Source organism: Nomascus leucogenys, chromosome 17 (assembly GCF_006542625.1).
Source record: "Nomascus leucogenys isolate Asia chromosome 17, Asia_NLE_v1, whole genome shotgun sequence".
NCBI classification, from domain to species: domain Eukaryota; kingdom Metazoa; phylum Chordata; class Mammalia; order Primates; family Hylobatidae; genus Nomascus; species Nomascus leucogenys.
Window position 1 is genome coordinate 447,321 of NC_044397.1, and position 23,549 is coordinate 470,869.

Here is a 23,549-nt window from a genome sequence, read left to right on the forward strand (position 1 = left end):
CTGGGTGAAGGCCAGAGGGGTGGAAACGGATGTAAAAATGCATCGTGGAGGAGGCACTAAGATTTATGCACTTCACCGTATATATGTTATACCTCATTAAAAATGGAAAAAAGTAAATCAATGAGCTCTGTCACCCTGGCTGGTTCCTAGGTGGCTGAGTCACCTTACCTTTCACTCCCTTCACTTACAGAGTTCCCCATCTTTGCTCTTTGCAGCCAAGCCTTGGCTGCCCGTGGTGCTAATACCTTGCTTCTGACCTTCCCTTATGGCTTCACCCTACGCAGGCCTTCCCAGCTTGCCCACGGGCCTGGTCACTCAAGAAGGAGGGCGGCATTAACACCTTCACCTCAGCCGGCTGCAGGCAGCGTGATGCTACAGCTGGCCTCCTCCACTCACCTGGGGCCTGCTCACCTGGAGCCTCCCCTGCAACCTTCCCCCAGCATCTCCCACCCACCCACTGGCATCTCTGCGGCCAAACAGCCATGCCAGGCCCAGATGACTCCTGCTGAGGGATGGTCACTCTCTTATCAACCCTCTCCAAAATGTCACCAGGTGACTTCTCTACAATGGGCTGTGTTGACTCTCCTCAGCCTCAGTACCTCCCATCACTCCCTCCAAAGTCATTTCCTTCCACTGCATTCTTTCCTTTGCTCCCTAAGTTCCCAAACCCCCTTCTTTCCCACTCTGACTACTCTTCTGTGGGGCAAAGACTTTTCAAACCATCCCATACCCTGTAAAAACAACATCACAAACTCCCCGGCCTGTTTACCAAGCCTGAAATCCCACCCTGATCTTTAATGTCAGGAGAAAGGCACTCTCATCTTCCGATGGATGCTGGATGCCTGAGCCCCATCAGCCAGGCCACCTCTGCAGGAGCGGAGGCTGCAGGGACCCTCTCCCAGAACCTGCTTAGACAGAGGGAGCAGCCAGTGGGTACCTCCTGGTTATCAGGGGAGAAAAGGGCTCCCAGAGGCACAGCCAAGAGTTGCCTTCAGGATCTTTCCTCAGCGGACATTCCCCAGCACCAAGCAGATTGCCTGATGCCATCCCCAACTTAACTGAGACGAACTGGGGGGAATGCCATTGTTCTGTCTCTTCTTCCTCCTTTCCATCTCTCCTGGTAAGGGTGCAGGTGACTTCAGCTAATTGTCACTTCTATCCCAGGCCAACCCTGGGCTCCCACTAATTTCTCAGCTCCTCCCACAGCCACAGGTCTGTGGTCCCACCTCCCAGCAATCTTCCTCCCCACCTGGCTGCATCTTCAGCACCATCTTCCACTTACAGATCAAAACGGAGGTTCTGCTTCTCCTCGAAGAAGTAATCCACAATGAACTTGCGCACAAAGTCAGGATTGAGCGTGTTGTCGATGACTTCGGTGCGCCCGAACTGCAAGAGAAGATGGAGGGTGGACCTCAGGGCCGGGCTGGTGGAGCAGGGGAGAGCACTGGGCTCAGAGCCCCTTAGTCCTGGTTCCGGCAGTTATGAAAGCCCTGTCTCTCCAGGCTCCTGACATCCATGCCCTCCCAATCAAAGCATGAGTTTTTCCATCTGACAGTGGAAGCCATATACAGTATGGCTCCAACCCACATGGCTTCTCCCCATCTCCAGGCAAACTGATGGTCTTAATATCTGAGCAGGCCCCTCCCTTCACCTGGCCTCCCCGTCTCTGCCAGTGGCATATCCTCATTCCTTCAAGGCCTGATATAAATGCCACCTCCTCCAGGAAGCCTTCCTGATTGCTCCAACCAGAGAATTTTATTTCTCTGAGCCTCCACTGAACTCGTGCCCACTCCATGACCACCGTTCTGAGAATTGATTCCACAACTAGGTGTGTACTTATTTGATTCCCTAATTGCAAACACAAGGGGAGAGGCGGGGACGACTGTAGGAGACCACCTCCTAAAAGATCCCCCCCTTTTGGTATTCATGCCCTTGCATAATCACCTCCTCTCGGACGTAGGCTGGACCTAGTGACACACTTGTACTGAACAGAGTATCGCACAAGTCATAGAATGTCACTTCCAAGGTTATGTTATGAACAACTAAGACTTCCGTCTGGGCACCCTGTCTTGCTCTGTCTTGCTTGCTCACTTGATAAAACCAGCTGCCATGTTGTGAGCTGCCTTATGAAGAGGGCGGCAAGGAAAGGAGGAGGCCCCAGGCTAACACCAGTGAAGAGCGGTGGCCGTCAATCTGCCCATCCATAAGGATTGGAATCCTGCCACCAACCACTGGGTGAGCTTGCAAAGCAAATCTTGCCCAGATGAACCTTGAGACGATTGAGGCCCCAGCCAACAACTTCACTGTGACCTTGTGAGAGACCCTGAGCCAGAGGACCCAGCAAAGCTGCACTCAGATTCCTGCCTGCTGTTGAAACCACTGAATTCTGGGGGAATTTATTACTCAGCAATAGCTAACTAATTCAGAGACTGAATTTTCTCGGTTGCCCTTGCAGCTGATACTCTAGAATTTTGTACATAATAGGCAGTCAATAATTGAATCCCATTCAATTTCGCAAATGACTTCAGGCCAAATCACTCCCCATCTTTGGGCATCAGAATCACTTGGTAAAATACAGATTGTGGAGGGCCTCACTCCAGAGGCTCTGACTCAGTAGGTCTCGAGTGGAGCCTGGGAATCTGCATTTTAAGAGTCCTCAGGTGACGCTGATGCTGTGGGTCTGGAGACTCCACTTTGAGAACCACTGGGCCAGGCGGCCCACTAGGACCCAAGTCCCCTGGAGGCTCCACAGGCCACAGAGGAGGGCAGAGCGAGCATGACTCCAGGCCAAACATCCCATCAAAGCAGCTCTCTTTTTTATCTGCTCAATACAGTAGACGTTTTGAGCAAAATTTTTGTTTCAAAGAAGGGGTGAGGGGCTAAGAGGTGAAGTTTAAAACCACTGCATTTACAACAGACTATTATTCAGCCTTGAAAAAGGAAGGAAATCCTGTCATGTGCTACAACATGGGTGCACCTTGAGGAGATTATGCTAAGTGAAATAAGCCAGTCACAGTAGGACAAATAATGTATGTGTCCACTTACAGGAGGTATCTAAAGTGGCCAAATTCATTGATGCAGAAAGTAGAATGGCAGTGACCAGGGGCAGGGTGGAGGGGTATAGGGGGAGTTGTTTATGGGTATAGGGTTTCAGTTTTGCAAGATGAAAACATTCTAGAGGCCCGTTTCACAACAGTGCAAATACATTTGTAACTCTACTGAACTGTACACTTAAAAATGGTTATGATGCGGCTGGGCGCGGTGGCTCATGCCTGTAATCCCAGCATTTTGGGAGGCCGAGGCAGGCGGATCACGAGGTCAAGAGATCGAGACCATCCTGGCCAACATGGTGAAACTCCGTCTCTACTAAAAATACAAAAATTAGCTGGACGTGGTGGCGCACGCCTGTAGACCCAGCTACTCCGGAGGCTGAAGCAGGAGAATTGCTTGAACCCAGGAGGTGGAGGTTGCAGTGAGCCGGGATTGCGCCAATGTACTCTCCAGGCTGGCAACAGAGTAAGACTCCGTCTCAAAAAAAAAAAAGGTTATGATGGAAAATTTTACGCTATGTGCTTTTTCCCCCACAATTAAAAAACAAAAACCATTAGCTAGGCATAGTACCATGCACTTGGGGTCCCAGCTACTCAGGAGGCTAAGGTTGGGGGATAGTTGAGCCCAGGAGGGTGACACTGCAGTGAGCTATGATCACACCACTGCACTCCAGCTTGGGCAACAGAGAGAGACCTTGTCTCTAAAAACAAAAATAAACAAAAAACCCACCACACTGAATGCTCCATGAAGGCAGGGGTGCTGTTCGTTACAATATTGACCAGAGTCTCAAAGTAGTAAGACAGGCAGGTGCAAAGCAAAATATTTTAAATAGGCGTTAATCCTTCTTAATAATCTTGAGTGTCAGCGTATCAGTCTTCCTTGATGGGGCTCTGCAGTCCAGGAAAACACCAGCACATGGGCCCCTCACACATGTGGTAGATGAGGCCCTGGGTTACCTGGGACTTACCCTGAGTGTCCCTTCTACCCTGAATTAAGTTAGAAACTTCCAAAGGGGCTGGGCGCGGTGGCTCACACCTGTAATCCCAGCACTTTGGGAGGCTGAGGCGGGCAGACCACTTGAGGTCAGGAGTTTGAGACCACCCTGGCCAACATGGTGAAACCTCATCTCTCTTTAAAAAAAAAAAAAATACAAAAAAAATGAGCTGGGCGTGATGGCACATGCCTATAGACCCAGATATTCAGGAGGCTGAGGCAGGAGAATCACTTAAACCCAGGTGAAGGTCGCAGTGAACTGAGATGGCACCACTGTACCCACCCACCCACCCCCCCGCCGGGCAACAGAGAAAGACTCCGTCTCACTGGAGAGGGAAGCTCCCACTCCAGGTAACATGGGGTCATCTGAGGAGCACTAGATTTGGCATCTTCTTGTCCCTCACTCCCTTGGCGAGTCAATCTCATGTTCCAATCAATCTCACTTGCTAAATCTCTTCCTCTGCTGTGGCCTTGGTCTGGCCTCATCACTTTCTCACCTTGTCACCTCGACCTACCATGGCAACCTCCTAAGGGGCCCCCAATATGTGCCAATTCCTAACGCTCGGAGCCTTCGCTCCCTGGCCATCCTGTTCTCCAACTCCCCACCCTTCCCGTGCGCGCCCACCGTCCTCCTACACCTCTAAGGCTGCACTTACTGCGCGGCCCTGATAATGATCTACTGAGTCTCTTTCTACCCCTCGAGATTGTGAGCTTCTCAAGCAGGAGGAGAATCCAAGTTCTCCTCGTCTTTGCAGCCCAGGACCTAACACAGCGTTTAACACACAGTTGCAGGTTTAGATCGTAATAGCTACTGTTTATTGAACACATACGATGCACCAGGAGCGATTTTAAACGTTTTTGTGCCGTATGGATATTGACCAATTTTGCATCTACGTGTAAATTCATTTCAACACTCCTGATCACCTATATGTGTGTGTTGTTTGAATTATTTGAACTGGTTGCAACATCTTACTGGTTTCCTCATTAATTAACAAGCTTTGATAATAAATATTTGTCATGCTAATTTTATACTTGTATGGCAGTCATGATTTTACCTTTTTAAAAAATATATGCTTTAACAGGTGCTTTTTAAAAATACCCACGCTCAGCCCCACCACAGACCAATTAAATACAAATCTCAGTGGGTGGGGCCTGAACAACTGTGCTTTTTTAAAGTTCCCCAGGTGATTGTAATGTGCAGATGGAGTTGAGAACCACTAATGAATGAGAACACAGCAGGAGGAAGGCAGTAAACTAACATTTACCCAGCCCCTACTGAATGCTCAGTAGGTTAAGTGCATCATTAAGGTATCTCATTCAATTCTCACAAAAATCCTGTGAGGTACAAACGAGGAAACTAAAAATCAGAGAGGTTAAGTAGCTTGCCCAAGATCACACAACAAAGCAGAGCTGGGACCTAAACCAGGTATATCTAACTCCAAAGCCCATTATATTTTTACTGCATCTAACTGTGAGGAGTCATCAAGCATTATGAAAATCAAATAAAGATGAGGTTTACTTCACAAGCATTTATAGAAGTCCCAGTATGTGTCAAGCAATGGAGAGGACATCAAATTGAATACGACTGGGTTCCTTTCCCACTCCCTAAATTCAATAACAATCTTACAACGCATAACCCCTGTTCCAAAAGAGTTCCTGCATTCTCCTCTCCTGCTCTGATTCTTGATGAATACCTCCTGCCTTCAGACAAAAGGAACATGTCTCTTAATGGCTTTCTTGCAAAATATTCCAGGTAAACACCCAGGTTTGAGAAAATCCTCCCTTAAGGAAGAGACTTACTTCCTTCCTCTCAATACACTTGCCCTCCTCCTTCAACAACCTCAAAGCATCCCTCCAGTAGGATTTTTAGATAAGCCCCAGTCCAGAAAGAGCAGGCATCCTATACACAGTTTCCCTCCCCACCCCGCCCCACCCCCAGCATAGGCTCAAAGGAAAACACCCATTAAGGAAGATGGCAAGGCTGCTTTTAAAATGGCACTTGCAGCTTCAGTAAAGGGGAATACCCTAGAGATTGACTCTGCCTAAGAAGACAGTGGAGTTCCCCTGGAAACAGGACACGGGGGGAACTCCAAGCCCACCCCCAATATCTCCTAGAGCAGGAAAGGGGGCACATGAGCTAGGCTGGACAGTGACAGATTACTAAGACTCAGAGGTAGTTAAGACATGCAGATCACAAACAACTGCAAAATCCACAATCTGGGGACTTACTGAAGATGTTTTATAGCCTTCATTACTTGGATGAATAACAAAGGGAAAAAAAATGCTAAAACTTGGATTTTAAAATCTGAGAAGCCACCAGGTCCTGTCAGGCCCAACTTATACCCCATTAATGATGGCAGGAACACAACTGAAGAGACATTGAAAAAAAATCAGTTTGGCTGCTGTATTTCATTCTACATAGACTTATAGAGTTTTCAAGCCAGAAGGGACTTGGAGAGATGAGATATTAGCACCCGAGCACTGGGAACCACAGGACGGCATGCAATCTAACTGCTGTGCAGCAAATCCTACTTAGGGAAGGAGCAGGGAGGTTAACCCCTCACCACCCGTAATATGGAGCGCAGCCAGCCCTGTTCATTCTGCCAGCTCCCTGGGCGTGCCTGTCCCTGCTTCCAAGCCTTTCTGAGCCCCTCTGTCCACACTTTGGGCTCTGAGGATACTAGGAGTGGAGGATCCTCACGTTGCTCACAGACCACCAAACACTGATAAGCACAGGAATTCTGATGAACAAAGGCTGAAGGATGCCCAAGCGATCTGCGTGCAGGATGTGATGCAGAGAGCCTCAGAGAATTGCTAGGGAAGGTGGGCAAGTGTGCGCTGGGGAGGCTGAAGGATGAAAACTGGGCAGGAGGCTGAGTGACAGGGGAGGTGACAGGGACCTCCCTGACCCCCGGGGCTGGGACGGCCTCCTACTGGGCAGAAGGAAAGAAAAAGTACAAATGAGAAGGAAGCCTGGAAATGAGGGAATCTGCCTTCTGAAAGGCTCTCTCCCTGGCAACAAAACTCAGTGGAAAAAGCTTCTGACATGCCCCAAAAGATGCTCCCAAGGGCTCCTAAAACCTCTATGACTAAGCTCCATGAACATCAATTAAGCAGCATTAATTACATACCATCAGTTCCAGTGAGACCCTCAATGTGGGGGCAGGCGGGAAACTTCTTTGGGGACTAAATTAGGTGACTCCCTGGGACTCTGCTACACATGACAGCTGGGATGTATGGAGCTGGTAGGCAGCAGTGTCACCAAACTGCCCTCAGAGGGAAGCCCAGAGCAGGGCTGAGGTTGAGAACCCAGGTTGGGCAAGCAAGGTCTTCCTGCCCCGCATCCAACTACGGGGCCAGGAGGGGCCAGCTTCTGTCAAGACATGGGCACCCAGCCTGTAGGGGGCTCTTGGGGCTGGCAGTTGGGCCTGGGCTGATTTGGAGGCTGGAGAGTCTCAGGCTGCCGCCTGCTGCCCGCCCCAGCTCCAGTCTTCAGCCTACAGGAGATTGCTTCCTCTTGAACAGCAACACTATCGTTCCCTCACCCTGTGGCTTCCAGTGGGGTTTGGCCAGTGGGAGGCACTGGCAGATGGGAGACAGGAAGAGACAGAGGTTGGGGTATTTCTTCCCACTCCTGCCCAGCCTCAGCTCCATGGTTGTGGGAGGGGCTGCTTCCCTCTAGGACCACAGACTCCACCAGGCAGGCCCTCCACCCCACACTCAGACAGCAGCACTGCTTTCTCCCATCGCCATGGCAAGCCTGGGTGCCCACAGCTCCCTGCTGTTGCAAGTCCCCAGATGATGCTCTATCCCTTGTGGATTTCCCCAAGCTCATCCATACCTTTGAGAGAAATCTCTTCATTAAAATCTCTCCAGTTAAACCCTCTGAGTTTCTCTTTCCTGCTGGGACCCTCACTGATAAAATTTATCTCTCACAAACATGTTTACACACATACAATTTCCAACTCAATTGAACATAAACCAAGACAGCCCCTGCCTCCACCCTATTCTGCTCAGACTCCACTGTGTAACATTCGTGTCACCAAGAAAGTGCATGACTCCCGATCATGCAGCCAAGATACCAATGTCCTGTGTCAGCCCTTTGGGATGCAGGATCTCAGCACTGCTGTCCCACTTAAGGGCCTCAGTGGGGTCTCTCAGGGGCCATGGCCCCCTAACGCCAGCCTCCTCCACATTGTAGAAAGTGGCCATCCTGGCCCCATCCACATGGGTGCCAGAGTGAGGGCTGGGGGACGGACAATTCCTAAATTAGAGTCAGGGTATGAGGCTCCTAACCTGGGCTTTATGTGGGTTTGTGACATCCTGAAATCGAATGCAAATGTCTTGTCTGTACATGCCTGCATTTTCTGGGGAGAACAGCCAAGGTTTACATCAGTTTCTCAGAGGGAAGCACGTCTTCAAAAAGCTTTAAGAATCACTGGTCCTAGCTTTGAAGACAGGTCTTAGGGTTTCCCACATAAAGCAGTAAAGTGAAGTCATTAATAGTGCAGAGTCTGCGGCCAGGCCTCTGGGTTCAAATTTTGGCTCTGCTACTCCCTGCTTGGGCAAATGCCTTTACCTCTCCGTGCCTCAGTTTCCTCTTCTGTAAAACGGGAATGGCAATTTATCTACATGTTATGGGATTGTTGGAGGCCTAAATGATTTGGTTTCTATAATATACTTAGAAGAGAGCCTGGGACATAAAACGTGCTCTGTGCATAGGTGATCCCACACTCTGGTTCTTTCTAAATCCCTAACTCTGGTTCAGCCATCCAGGAAGTGTGTTCATCTCCCAAGCCTTTAAACTCAGCTTTATCTCTAACATGCTGCCAGTTCTACCACTAACATTTCCTGTTCAGCTCCCACTCCTTCCTGCTCATCTTCCACATCTAAGAGGGTTTCCGTCCTCCATCTAACGGGGTCTCCCGAAAGCCCCAGCTCTCACTGGTTGCTCTCTAGGTATCTCCTGTATGCGGGGTGAGACTGGAGGCAAATGCAGGGCTGGCCCTTTGCTCGAACAAACCAACTTCTCCATCAGGATCCAGGCCCTACCCTCCCTACGGGCTACTCACGACACCAGGGTCCTTAGTACCCCAGGCCTCAGTTGAAAAAAGGCAGCAGAAAACCTAAGGTTTTCTTAGAGACCTGGGGCCTAGAGAAGAAACTCACTGTGGCCACCAGAAGGCAGGAGGAGCCCTTGGGCATGGAAGCCACGTAGTGAGAGTAAGGGAGAGAGGTCGCCCGCTCAGCCTCTGATCACGGACTAGGATGTGCAGAGAAAGGCAGCCCAGGAAGAAGTGCCCTCTCTGTTGCTTCCAGATTTCTTTTCTTTTCTTTTTGAGATGGAGTTTTGCTCTTGTTTTCAGGCTGGAGTGCAGTGGCGCAATCTTGGCTCACTGCAACCTCCGCCTCCCGTGTTCAAGTGATTCTCCTGCCTCAGCCTCCCCAGTAGCTGGGATTACAGGTGCCCGCCACCATGCCTGGCTAATTTTTTTATTTTTAGTAGAGGCAGGGTTTCACCATGTTGACCAGGCTGGTCTCGAACTCCTGACCTCAGGTGATCCACCCCCCACCCCCCACCCCTTGGCCTCCCAAAGAGCTGGAATTACAGGCGTGAGCCACCGCACCCAGCCTACTTCCAGATTTCTAAAATCTGGGCCCCTTCTTCCTCCTCATCACCCACCAGCTGGGAGGCAGCAACAGACAGCACAAAGACATCTCCCGCCACGTGAGTCTCCCCACAAATGCCCATGGCTGCAGGACATTGGGGCCCAGGACCCTCCCAGGCCTGGCTTCTGTTGCTTATGATCTGCCTGAGACACCCCCTGAAAGGGTGCACCCCCCTGTTGCTAAAACAGAGTAAATCATTCCTTCCTCCAGAGGGAGGACGGAAGGGACATGCACGGAGTGTCTGTTGCAGAGCTGGTTTCCAATATTGATAGTAACCCTCACAGAGCCCTACTGTGTGCCAGGCACTAAATGTTATCCATATGGTCATTCATTTAAGCTTCATAACAACCTTCCGAGGCAGAACTATTATTTTCCCCACTTTACAGATAAGTAAATTGAGATAAGGCTCAGAGAGATTGAGAGACTTGCCCAAGGTCACACAGCTAGCAGGTGGTAGGAACAGGATTCAAATCCAGGCTGGCTGGCTCCAAATCAATAAGGAGTTGATATAGTCGCTAATCAGTAAGAGGCCTATGCTGCGAATGGAGGCTGGGACTAGGTCTGACAGTTCTCATCCCTGTAATTTCTCTACTCCCTAGCGCAGTCTCTGAGCTTCTGGGATTACTGTGCCTGCTCCCTTGTTAACACTCCCTGTGGGTCTGGGTGGACCCATAGATCAGATCATAATGTGAGTGTCCCTGACCTAACACCCTGCCCAACCTCTATCCCTTTCCCTGCAGCCCCTACACAGAGAGAGAGAGAGGAGAAAGAGGGAGGGAGGAAGAGAGAGACAGAGACAGAGAGAGAGAGAGATTGAGAGAGAGAAGAGGAGGAGAGAGAGGAGGAGGAGAGAGACAGTCCTTGACCCTCCTGTGATTTCCTTTTAAAAATGTTAACAAGTTGGGCCAGCACTTTGGGAGGCAGGAGGATCGCTTGAACCTAGGAGTTTGAGACCAACCTGAGCAACAGGGTGAGACCCCATCTCTACAAAAAATAAGAAAATTAGCCAGGTGTGGAAGCACATGTCTGAAGTCCCACCTACTTGGGAGGCTGAGGCAGAAGGGTCAATTGAGCCCAGGAGATTGAGGCTGCAGTGAGCCGTGATTGTGCCACTGCACTCCAGCCTGGGCGACAGAGCAAGACCCTGTCTCAAAAACAAACAAACAACAACAACAAAAAGCGAAAACAACAACCAAAAAAACAAACCCAAATTGACCTAGGACCTGATTTTAGAGCTGGAGGGAACCAAATCCTCTGAATTAACAGGAGAGAAAACAAAGGCAGAGAAGATGGGAGGGGTCACGGTCACACAACTCATTAGGAAACGGATGCTGACGGGTACCCCAGCCAGTGGGGCTCCCCGTGCTGAGTGGAGCCCTGGTTCACCCAGAAGCCTGTGGACATCCCTGCCTAGGTTTCTTTCTTCCACCCGATCCTCCTCCTCCTCCTTCCGCTTGGTATCCTGACTTCTCAACTTCAAAACACTTCCACGCATCCACGATCTCATTTAACCCCTCCAATGACCCCGTGGTGATGAAATTATTATCATCCCCACTTTACCGATGAAGGAACGGAGCTCTTGGAGGCCAGAGAAGCCCTCCCAGAGGCAACCCATGGTGGGCAAGGAAGGGCCGGGACTCCCAGGAGTGAGAAAGGCAGAGCATCCCTTGTGCTCACCACAGCCCCTACCTCAGGCATGCGTGGGTGGCTCTCTGCAAGCCTGAACAATCTTCACGGCCCTGGATTTAGGCAGCTCTTGCCTTTTTACAAATTACAGCTGGATGGAGCTTCGGAGCCATCCCCCAGCTGCAAAGCCCCCAGGTGCTGTGCCGGTGGGATAGGAGGCTGGAGCTGACAGACTGCTCTCTACCTCACAAGCTGCTCCCTACCTCACAAGCTGCTCCCTTCCCCAGCCATAGCTCCCCCAATACTTTTCATATATTATTGATGGCTCCTTAATTGGGGATTCTGAAAGCCTCGCTGCAGAGCCCAGCCGTGGCCCCTCATGAATCATGTTCACTAGGATTAAAATTAGAGGCCAGAAAGCTACCTGACTCAAATAGAAACAGAAAAAGGGAATGTGCTTTCCAAGGCTGGCCCTGGGAACAGGAGCCAGATGGGGGCCCCCAGTGGCTGGGAAGAGTGGCCTGAGATCTGGGGACAGGAAAGGAGGGCCTGGGGAGCCGGAGGAGAACAGAGGATCTGGCCATGCCAGGCCTCCCACGATCTTGGGTCTGGAAAGTTATCTCCGGTTCTGTCACTGAAGGAGTCCAGAATTCTGTGGCCACCCCTCCTTGTTGCAGTGAGGAAAACCAGGCCCCGCGAGAGACGGGGCTTGCCTAAAATCACAGGGAGTGAGCCATGACCTTGACACCTTTTGTTTCTTAGGCCTGGTGACCTCCCAAATGGCTGCCTGTTTTGTTAAGGCTTCCAGGTGAGGCAGGGCAGAGATGGAGACAGGGGCCCTGAGTTAGGGGAGCCCAGGCTCTGAAGGCCTGGTCAGAGAAGCCTCCCTATCTCGCCCAGAGACCAGGGTCAGGGTGTGAAACTTTACCAAGCTTAGAATGAAAGACTTCCTGCCAAAAAGCTTAGTTCCTAATTAGCCATTGTTTCAGATAATCTGTTCAATCATCCCAGCTCCTGGGGGAATGACCCTTTACCAATGAGCCTGGCCGCCAAGCTGCCAACGAAACACTCTCCACCGTCTTGTCCCCACCCCCAGCCTTCCAGCCCCGGGTCTGACTGTAGAGGGTGGGGGGCCTGAGCAGTCCCCACCCTAAAGGAAGCCAAGCATCATCGAGGGGGCCCTGGGACATGTCCCCCAGCTCACCCCAAAACATCGATAGCCCCTGCCAAATGGCATCACAATGTCTGAAATGATACTGTCAATAGTTCCTTCCTCCGGATAAAGCGTTGGTTTTCTTACTTAGGGCTTCTTACAAGAAGAGCCATTATTGAGCTTTTTCTGCAGGCCAGGCACTTTACACGAATTAGCTTATTTACTCCTCACAGCAGGCTTGTGAGCCTAAGCGCTTGGCCAAGATCCCCAGCTGGGCAGGTGGTGGGCCCATTTTTAAACTGGACTTTGGAGAGCACACTTTCAACAGCTCAGCCACAACTGTAAAGTGCACCTGGACGCTAACACTGAAAAGCAAATAGATCTATCAGCCACCAGGGGACCTGGCCTAGAACTCAGGGTTTATTAGAAAAGCCAGCTCCTTTCTTCAAATGAAATCTCAGGCTCATGTCTAATGTATTACCCAGAAATAATGAATACCTCTGCTTGAAGGAGGAAAGGGAGGCAGGGGCTACACACACGTTCATGGTGGGTCCTGGAGCTGCCACCTTCAAATCCTGGGGATAGAAAAGCACACTTTAGGCTGGACTCAGTGGCTCATGCCTGTAATCCCAGCACTTCGGGAGGCCAAGGCGGGCGGATCTCCTGAGCTCAGGAATTCGAGACCAGCCTGGCCAACATGATAAAACCCCATCTCTACTAAAAACACAAAAATTAGCTGGAGGTGGTGGCATATGACTGTAATCCTAGTTACTCGGGAGGCTGAGGCAGGAGAATTGCTTGGACCCAGGAGGTGGAGTTTGTAGTGAGCCTAGATTGTGTCACTGCACTCCAGCCTGGGCGACAGAGTGAGACTCTGTCTCAAAAAGAAACAAACAAGAAAAGCCCACTTTGAAAGTCCATGGTCTGGGCAGAGGAGAAGACCAGGGACCCCGACTCCGAAAACCACATTCATATCCCGGCTCTGCCACTTTCTAGCTGAGCTGCTGGGCAAAGCCGGGATCCCTCTGAGCTCTGCTTCCTCATCTGGGTGTGGTGAGGGCCAAGGGAGATAATGGGGTACTGCTGATGTGGAGACTGTACAGGGTAGAAGGCATGTCAGTCACGCTCTTATTTAAGGAGAGGCAGGAAAGGGGATAGAGCCTCTTTACAGCTTGCCTGATGGTACTGTTTAATACTAAAAAGAATATTTACAAGTCCTGAGCACAGGCAGGCACTGCTAAGAGATTCTGCCATATGGTCCCTACCACAGTCCACCAAGCAGGCATTGGGAACCCATTTCATTGATGAAAAAAACTAAGGCTCAGAGAGAGGTTAAGGAAAGTGGCAAAGTCAGGATTCGAAGGAACATCCGAGACAGCAGCTCGCTGTGCCAAAGCAGGTTTTAAAGCTCTAACCCTAAGAGTGTGAGTGGGTGGCCATAGACCCGTCTAGTCCCTAAGGTAGAGCTTTGGTCCTGGACCCTGATCACGGGGAGTCAGAGCCCTGAAAATCTAGCTGCATGACAAGAGCAAAGGCCACTAAAGGCTTTCCAAGTGACCTAACGCTCAGGAGGGACCTCTCTTTGCAGAGGCAGACTTCTCTGCAAAAAGGAGAGAGTCCCGAAAGCCACCCCCATGCTTGCCTTGAGTCCACCTCTTAGAGAGGCCTGCCTTCCTCTTTGTGCCTTAGCAATGCTGATGGCCCACTCATTTCTTTATATCTTTAGATAACGATCTATGTGGAATGACCAAGGCCAGGCCACCAGGGATCCTAAATTGGGCTCAAGGCCTGGCAGGCCGAGGGTTATTTCTTTTCAGATTTAAACTTTTGGCATTGAACGAACTGCATCCCCAGTGTTCATGCCCACCACAGTCTTATTCCAAAACCTCCACAAGACTGCAAGTTATCTTCCTGCTTCTGCCCTTTCCCCTGCTGTCCACTCTGCACACAGTGGCCAGGGCCGTCTTTCTGAAACATAAACCAGGCTGCATCACTCCCCTGCTTAAAACCCTTAAATAGGCCAGGCGTGGTGGCTCACGCCTGTAATCCCAGCACTTTGGGAGGCTGAGGCGGGAGGATCACCTGAGGTCAGGAGTTCAAGATCAGCCTGCTCAACATGGTGAAACTCTGCCTCTACTAAAAATACAAAAATTAGCTGGGCATGGTGGCACATGCCTGTAGTCCCAGCTACTTGGGAAGCTGAGGCAGGAGAATCGCTTGAACCGGGGAGGCAGAGGTTTCAGTGAGCTGAGATGGAGCCATTGCACTCCAGCCTGGGCAATGGAGCAAGACTCCATCTCAAACAAAACAAAAGAAAACCCTCAAGTAGCTTAGCATCACACTTAGATCAGTATCGGAACTCTTTATATGGCCTCTGAAGCCCTACAGGATCTGAACCTGATGACTCGGTGACCGTATTGTCCACTGTCTTAATTGTTCACACCACTCAAACTACACCAGCCTTCTTTTTGTCCTTGAAATGCAGTAAGCTTGTTCCTACCTCAGGGCCTTTACACTTGCTGTTCCCTCCACCTGCAACATCCTAACCCCCAGAATGATGCATGGCACCACTCAGGACTCAGCTCCAGTGCCACCAAGGTTGGCTTAGTTCACAGGATCTCCAAGGGAGGCCTTTCCCACTGTGATGGAGCGCCCAGGTCGATGGTAGATTGTGGTTAATATTTCCAGGCAATTTTTACAAGCATTACCTTAGTTAGTCTACCCACGAAAGTCTCTTAGCCCCTTTTTATAGATTAGTAAGCTGAGACTTGAGAAGATAAATAACTCACCTAGGTCACACAGTTAGTAAATATCAGAGATGGTATGAAAACCCAGGGTTTTGGACATCAAGTTCAGGCCTCATCTGACAAATGCATTTGACTGTTATTCATGATGTCTTTAGGGACCAGATGGGAAAATATAGCACATAGGTGGCTGAACGGCCTACCCCAAAGGTCAGTTAAAAAACTGAAGTCAATCTGGGAAAAGATCTCTAGTGGAGGAACACAGTACTCCATCCCATTCAAGTCCTTGTCACTTGTGTTGGTGAGGACTACAGCTGACCCAGGACCAGGAGGCATAACCAAGATGCTGAATGCACGATCGTGATTCAACATGGTCTCCATAAACTGTAACAACGGACTGAATCCAACAAACGACACATGATGGCGATAAATGTGAAATCACAGATTTAGGTTCAAAAACTCATTGCCAACTCTGAGGTAGGGAACTTGGCAAAGCTATTTGGACAGCAACTCATGGAAAAAGACACAGAAGTCCCCAAACTCAGTATGAATTAAGTCAAAAACACCTGCCAAAAGATCAGTGGCATACTAGATAGTGTCGCTAGATGTGTAATCCTCAGAAGCAGACTCATAGAATGCAGAGGCCAGCAGGGAGGAGCGTGATGATCTAGGGCAAGCCCCTGTGTGGAGGGAGCCAGACCCTGATGCTCTGGGCTGCAGAAGGGGATGGCGGGGACACATGCTGTCCAGGAGGGTGCTCAGGTTGGTAAAGGGACAGGAAACAGTGATATAAAAAGCCTCAGTTTCCTCCTCTGTCAAATGGGGCCAATAATAATAATAATACCTCCTTCATAGGATTGTTGTGAGGATTCATTGAGTTAATGCAGGTAAAGTACTTAGAACAGTGTCTACGGCTAGGCATGGTGGCTCACGCCTGTAATCCCAGCACTTTGGGAGGCCGAGGCAGGTGGATCACTGGAGGTCAGGAGTTCAAGACCAGCCTGAAACCAACCCCATCTCTACTAAAAATAGAAAATTAGTCGGGCGTGGTGGCACATGCCTGTAATCCCAGCTACTCAGGAGGCTGAGGCAAGAGAATCACTTGAACCTGGGAGGTGGAGTTTGCAGTGAGCAGTGATTGTGCCATTGTACTCTAGCCTGGGCGACATAGCAAGACTCTGTCTCAAAAAAAAAAAAAAAAAAAAAAGAACAGAACAGTGTCTGGCGCGTTGCTGTCATGTGTTTACCATTTTCATTACCGTTGTTAGTATCGTCTCCCTGTGTTGAAAGTGAGCTCCTCTGGTTGTAGGCAGTGCCTGGTCCCCCTTTGCACCCCCAGCATTCATGCCCCAGCACATAGTAGGTGCCTGCTGTAGTCTGAATGTTTGTGTCCCTCCGAAATTCATGCTGAAATTCGTATCTCATTGTGATGGTATTCAGAGGTGAGGCTTTGGGGAGGTGATTCGGTCAGGAGGGCAGAGCCCTCATGAATGGGCTTAGAGTGCGTTCATCCCTCCCACCATGTGAGGACACAGCAAGATGGAACTGGCCCTCACCAGACATTGAATTTGCTGGTGCCTTCATATTGGACTTCCTGGCCTCCAGAACTGTGTAAATAAATTTCTGTTGGTTATAAGCTATCCAGTTTATGGTATTTTTGTTATAGCAACCTGAACAGACCAAGACAGTGCCCAACACATGCTCATAGAGGATATATGAAGACACATGTCAAGTTGCCCCGAGGAAGATCATTCAGAATATTTAGAGATGAACCATCAATCTCAGCTGCTGGTGAAAAGTTAAACAGGCTAATTCTGCTCAAAAAAGAGACTGAGTGCTTTGGCAGGGACATGTGGGTGCGGTGGCTGGGGCCACATGACTGCAGTGGTATGGGGTGATCTGCTGGACACCCTAAGATTCTGTGATTCCCGTTTCTTTGCCAAGAAGCTCTCAGCCAAGACAGCTGCCTGGTGAGGGAGGGGCAGGGATCTCCATACCCACTTTTCAAATGGGGAACCTAGAGGGGTTCCCTATCATGTCGCTCTTCCCAGTGAGAGCATTTCTGGGACTCTTCCCACCTGGCCATCCTGCCTTAGTTAGTCTACCCACTAAGGTCTCTTAGCCCCTTTTTATAGGTTAGTAAGCTGAGACTTGAGAAGATAAATAACTCACCTAGGTCACACAGTTAGTAAATATCAGGGCTGGTATGAAAACCCAGGGTTTTGGACATCAAGTTCAGGCCTCATCTGACAAATGCATTTGACTGGACATGCAGAAGGCCCTGGCAGGACTTGATGCAAACAGTGCTTGATTTTCTGGACTAAAATTACAACTTGAGTCAATTTTCATGAAATGTGGTGACAGATTTAGGTGCTGGGAAGATGGAGCTTTCTCAGAAGGCATAAAAACGACCCAAATGGTTAAAACCAGCTGAAAGCCAGCAGCCAGGGGCCATGAGAGCAGATTTCATCCCTCCTGGGATTGGCTCATCTGCAGCCTCATGCAAACCCCACGTACAGAGAAAGTGCTGTGCCTGCACTTGACTTCCCCTGATCACAGGATTATTATTTCTTCGCCAAGATTCTGGTAACAGAGAGGTGATTTGTTCCTGAAGGGCAATGAACTAGATGGAGGAGTGGCGGGAACTGGTTCCTGTTTACTTGCAAGGGCAGTCTTCCATCGCAGAGGCAGTTCCATAGAGACAATCTGGATTTTTCTTTAATTCTCCATTCCTGATACTTTCCTGTGGGTCACACAGAGAATCGAGCAAGGAATTACAGCCCCTCTCCCATCCCCAATATGTTTGTTTGTTTGTTTGCTTTCGAGACAGGGTCTCGTTCTGTTGCCCAGGCTGGAGAGCAGTGGCGCAATCTAGGATCACTGCAACCTCTGTCTCCTGGGCTCAAGCGATTCTCCTGCCTCAGCCTCCCTGGTAGCTGGGACCACAGGTGTGTGTCACCATGCCTGTTTAATTTTTAGATTTTCAGTAGGGACGGGGTCTTGCCATGTCGGCTAGTCTATCCCCAGTATGTTTAAATGCATCTTCCTTTCTCCAGAAAAAGCTGTGTGAAGGCTGGGTGCAGTGGCTCACGCCTATAATCCGAGCACTTTGGAAGGCTGAGGCGGATGGATCATCTGAGGTCAGGAGTTCAAGACCAGCCTGGCCAACATGGTGAAACCCTGTCTCTACTAAAAATACAAAATTAGCTAGGCACGGTGGTGCATGCCTGTAATCCCAGCTACTCGGGAGGCTGAGACAGGAATATCATTTGAACGTGGGAGGAAGAGGTTGTAGTGAGCCGATATTATGCCATTGCACTCCAGCCTGGGCAAAAACAGTGAAACTCCACTCAAAAATAAATGGATAAATAAAGCTGTGTGAAACAGCATGTGCCCTCGGGGTGGCCCACGTGGCTGAGCTCTGCTATCTTCACTCCTGGAGTCTGGGCACGGGTCCTGCTCACCTCTCATAAATGAGATCAGCCTCCTTGATCTCTACGGACGCTTCTGCTCCGACATTCCCACTCTACAACTCCAGCTGTCCTCAGCCTGACATCCATGAATTCCCTGCATTTACTCTTCCTGTATCTTGCCAGCCTCACATCCTGAACACCAGCTATGCTCCTCTGTCTGTGCTGGACGGCACCCGTTGGCCCCTCTGGTTCTACTCCCAGGCTTTCCCCACGCTGCTCTGTGCCCAGGAAGACTGACCCAAGTTGACTGCCCCAATGATCTGTTGGCCCTAGGTCTCCTAGTGAGGTTCCACCAATGGGAGGCACCAGCAGGAGATAGGAGGGCGGGAAGACAGTGAGGTTGCCAGAGTTGACTATGTCCCTCCAGTGGGGCTCCTGGTCCTGTTTGGAAGTCCCTTGGGGTTCCAGAAACCAGGACTCCCCTTCCTCCCCAGGACTGGAGTAGTAATGGCTCCCTCCTATCGCCACCCTTGAGACTCACCATCTTTCATTGATTTCCTTGAACCGCATCCACCCCTTCATTACATCCCTCACAGTGCAGGATGCTACTGGGCCCCTGGGTTATGTCTTCGCACGTCACTGAAAGCTGAAGCCCAGCTCAACTCAGCTCCTCCACAGACTGAGGCCAGTCCTGCCCCCATCTGTAGGATGAGGAGGTTGAGCCAGATGATCCTGAAAGGTCCTTCCAACCCATTATCTCCTCTGTTCCACATCATGCACCCCAGGCAAATGGCTTGTGTTTGGGCTCAAATTCCATTTAAAATAATCCAAATGACCTGTCAAAATGCCTTAGTTGAATGTGGCCTTCCGGCTGTGACTTTCCCTCCCCTGAACTCCCATTTTCTTCCATCCACACTTCCCTTCACATCGTTTCCTCTTAGGATTGTTCATCCACATGCATCTCCCCTCCCAGCCTGCAAATCTAGTTCCAATTCATACATTTGGTGATTCTCTGTTCTTTTGACCCATCTCCCTATCTTCCCCAGCCCCTGGTACATTGTCTGGCACTTCATAAATGCTTCATGTTGCAAATATTACCTGAGATGGGAAGAGAGACCAGGAAGGCCTCAAACACTTTGGATGATGCTGTATAATGAATATTTACTAAGCACTGACCATGCACCAAGGCACTTTACTTCTGTCATCTCATTTCACCCTCACCACAGGCCTATAAGGTAGGAGTTACCCTCAGATGCCAGATGAGGAAACTGAGGTGCAGAAAGGTTAAGTAACTTGCTCTAGGTCCCACCTCCAGAAAGGGCTGGAGCCAGGAGCAAGCACAGGTGTATTCCACACCAAGTCCACCTGTCTTCCCTCTACTCCACCCTGCGGTGGGTGTAGTAACAAGATGTGACTTGGACAATCAGAAACCTTCAACCAAATGAAGACAACTGTCAATTACAGAATGTAATTAATGGCTCACCAAAGAGTGCCCTTCTGAAGAGCCCTTCCAGACTTTCCTTCATGAATCATGAAGACATGAACACATTCCTGGTTTTTATGAAGCACAGCCAAAAGGCCTCAAAAGTAATTAGTTCACTTAAGCAGGCTAAATGTTTCCCTAGCAATCTGGTTTATGCTTTAATTGGCACAGACTCTTGGACAGGGTGGAATAGTAAACTTTAGCCCAGCCCCTGTGGAAATATTTCCCACATTTTTTTTGTTTTTGTTTTTGTTTTTTTCTGAGACAAGGTCTCGCTCTGTCAACCAGGCTGGAGTGCAGTGGCGCGATCTCAGCTCACTGCAACCTCCACCTCCTGGGTTCAAGCGATTCTCCCGCCTCAGCCTCCCAAATAGCTGGGACTACAGGCACGCACCACCACGCCTGGCTAATTCCTAATCCATTCATTTTTTTAAACCACCATGTATTAAGCACCGACTGTGTGCTGGACTGTTCTAGGTGCTCAGAATGTAGTAGTGAATAAAGCAGATGAAAATCTCTGCCCTCGTGGAGCTGACACATGACAAACAAGATAAATAAGTAGCCTGGTAGGGTGGCATGTGCCTGTAATCCCAGCAGTTTGGGAGGCAAAGGCAGGAGATTGCTTGAGTCCAGGAGTTGCAGACCAGCCTGGACACCTGCTAAGACCTCATATCTACAAAAGAAAAAAAAATTGTTTTTAATTAGCCAGGCATGGTGGCATGTGCCTGCAGTCCTAAATACCCGAAGCTGAGGCCAGAGGATCGTTTGAGTCCAGGAGTTTGAAGCTGCAGTGAGTCATGATCACACCACTGCACTCCAGCCTAGGCAACAGAGGAAGACGCTGTCTCAAAAAAAAAAAAAAAAAAAAAAAGTAAACCAGGGTATAGGAGATGAGAAAAAGTGATACAGAGAAAATAAAAACCAGTTAAGGGGAATAAGAAGTGTTGGAAGGTTGGAATGTTAAACAGGGTGGCCAGAGGAGGCCTCCACAGGGTCACATCTGAGTTAAGACCTTAGGGAAGCATGGAAGGGCCACTAAGCCATGTGGGAAAAGAGCATTCCAGGAAAAAGGAAGAGCAGGTGAAAAGGCCCTGAGGCGGGAGGGGCCATGTGACTGGTGGAGTGGGGAGGGGCCCAGCGTCAGGAGATTAGGTCAGCAGGGAAAGGAAGTCACAACGTGTGGGGACTGGGAGGCCACGAAGGGAGGGTGGTTTTGCACGATGGGGGCCACAGGAGGGCTCTGAGCAGAAGAGAGACAGAATTTGACCTGGGTTTTCACAAGATCCCTCTGGTTGCGGGGTGAGGAATAGAGTGAGGGTATCTAGGAGACCCCACTCACTTCACAAATGTCCCTGCCATTCTTGGAGTGGGCCCATCAAGTCAGCCCTCTCTCCCTACTCCCTGTTACAAGGGACAAAAGGCACATGGAGTGGGGATGGGGAGGGGACTGGAAATGAGATGAGGCGGGAAAAGGGCGTCATCCTGGGTTGAGGTGGATTTCGGAAGCCAGGGTGGGTTTCAGAGCTGGGACTTGATTCAATGCAGAAGGGAGTCAACAAAGTTTTCTGAGCAGGGAAATCACCTCACTGAAGCCGCGCTCACCTTAGTCAGAAGCCAAGGGAAGGAAGGTTGCTGTGGATGAGGCCTGGTGCTAGAAGCTGCACTCATGCCTCCAGCCAGCAGACAAGGTCTTAACGGACACCGACTCCTTCTGCGTCTCCCTGAGACTGGGGCTCCCTGAGGACAGGGCTATGTCTCCTCTCAGACTGGGGCTGCCTGAGGGCAGGAACCATCCCCTCCATCTTCAGTCTGTTCATGCAACGACAGGGATGGGGCTTCATGCTTTGCACACCTTACTAGCCTTCAGCGGGGCTTAGATGCTGCAGTTAGAAACATGTCAGGGAAATTGCTCCCGAATTAGACAGACAGGCAGACAGACAGGAACAGGCTGGTGTTTCTAGTGTGGGAAGGGGCTGCACCTACCTCCCGCCACTGCTTGTTTTCCATCCCTTGGGTATACATGACGCACACTGAGGGGAGAGGAGAAACAATGGATTAATACCTCAGGCCAAGAGGAAGGAGGGGTCCCAGATGAAAAGGATCCTGGATGGGCAGGCGCCTCAGCAGACCCAGCCTGGGTAGCACTGTTGGATCTGGGTAGGGGTAGAGGGTGCCTCCTGGGGTGGCTGAGATCTTGGTGAGTGAGTCTAGGAATCTGGCCCCCAAGCCTGGACAGGGTTCTAGATGCACCGATTCAGAGGGGTTGCATGGAGAAGGGAGACTAGGTGTGCCTGGAAGGGGCAACCTTTAGGAGGAGGGTTGGGGCCATTGCCTTCTAGACCACAACAAGGGTCTGAAGTGTGAGGCAGGTAGACAGGTGGGCATGATGGAGGACAAGCAGAGGTGTGGTGGGGGAGAGCGTCAGAAATCCGCATTGCCCCTTTACAGCCCAGAGCACTTTCATGAGGCCTCTGATTATCATCAGCCGCACTTTACAAATGGGGAAACTGAGGCTCAGAGGAGGCCAAAGACCCATCCAGGTCACACACTTGGATGTGGCTAGAACCTGGACTGCAAAATCAGTGCTCATCCCACCAGATCACAGCCGTTGGAGCTCTTAGTCTTACTGGTTTCTCTGGGACCCTGTGGCCCCAGACCTCCAACCCCTCCCAACGTGCTCTGTTGTGTTGAGGCTTCACAAGCGTGCGGGCTGGGAAGGGTCAAATCTCTGCAGTTATCTTTCTCAGGCACCATGGGAGAAACATTAAACATGCTTGACACCCTTTGAACGGCGCCTGGCACGTGGTTAGCACTCAGTAAGGGCTCAAGCATTGCGGCTGTAATTAGTCATAGCGTTGTCGCTATTATTGTTACCTGTCAGAGCAGGACTTACGTGGGTCGGACTTGGAAAACATGTCTTTGTCCAAGAGGTTCCTGAAAGAGAGGGATAGAGGAGGGGTTAGCATGGCCAGCTGAGAGGAGGCGACCTCAGGGGATTCAGGCTGTTACCGAGACCCAGAGGCTGCCTCTGGCCTGGCCTCAGGCAAAACAGTTCCACAATCGTTTATTAGGCTTCATTAAAAGCCAGGCACTGGCCAGGCCCTGGAGGTTCCTCAGCCCACCTGCCTAAGGTGTGCAGAGCTCCCTACCTCCCACCCCTGTCATCACCACAAGCACTCTGGGTAGGTGCCCTGGCCCTGGGGCCCTGTGTCGCACAGCCACTCACCATCAGGCGATTTCCCAAACTGCCTGATGTCTTAGCCCTTTCTAGAAGCTCTCCTTTAATCACTTCTCTGCTTCTCAAAAAAATAAGATAAAGCAATCAAAACATATCCACCTACTCTCCCATTTTCTCAAGGCTCTACTTACAGCCAGTTTATTCGATGGTCTCATCTGTGCTGATGGATTAATGAATT

The 23,549-nt window shown here is 50.2% G+C and overlaps 1 protein-coding gene across 4 annotated transcripts in view; it reads right to left on the bottom strand.

Moving 5' to 3' along the window:
* Window positions 1-23,549, bottom strand: part of CPNE5 (copine 5) — a 95,496-nt gene that overhangs the window by 55,868 nt on the left and 16,079 nt on the right. For all 4 annotated transcript variants that reach the window (XM_030795649.1, XM_030795648.1, XM_030795650.1 and 1 more), the window contains exons 2-4: window positions 23,027-23,067; window positions 22,117-22,163; window positions 1,283-1,386 (exon numbers count right to left, since the gene is read on the bottom strand). In XM_030795649.1, the coding sequence (XP_030651509.1) occupies window positions 1,283-1,386; window positions 22,117-22,163; window positions 23,027-23,067 (192 nt within the window). The remainder of the gene's footprint in view (window positions 1-1,282; window positions 1,387-22,116; window positions 22,164-23,026; window positions 23,068-23,549) is intronic.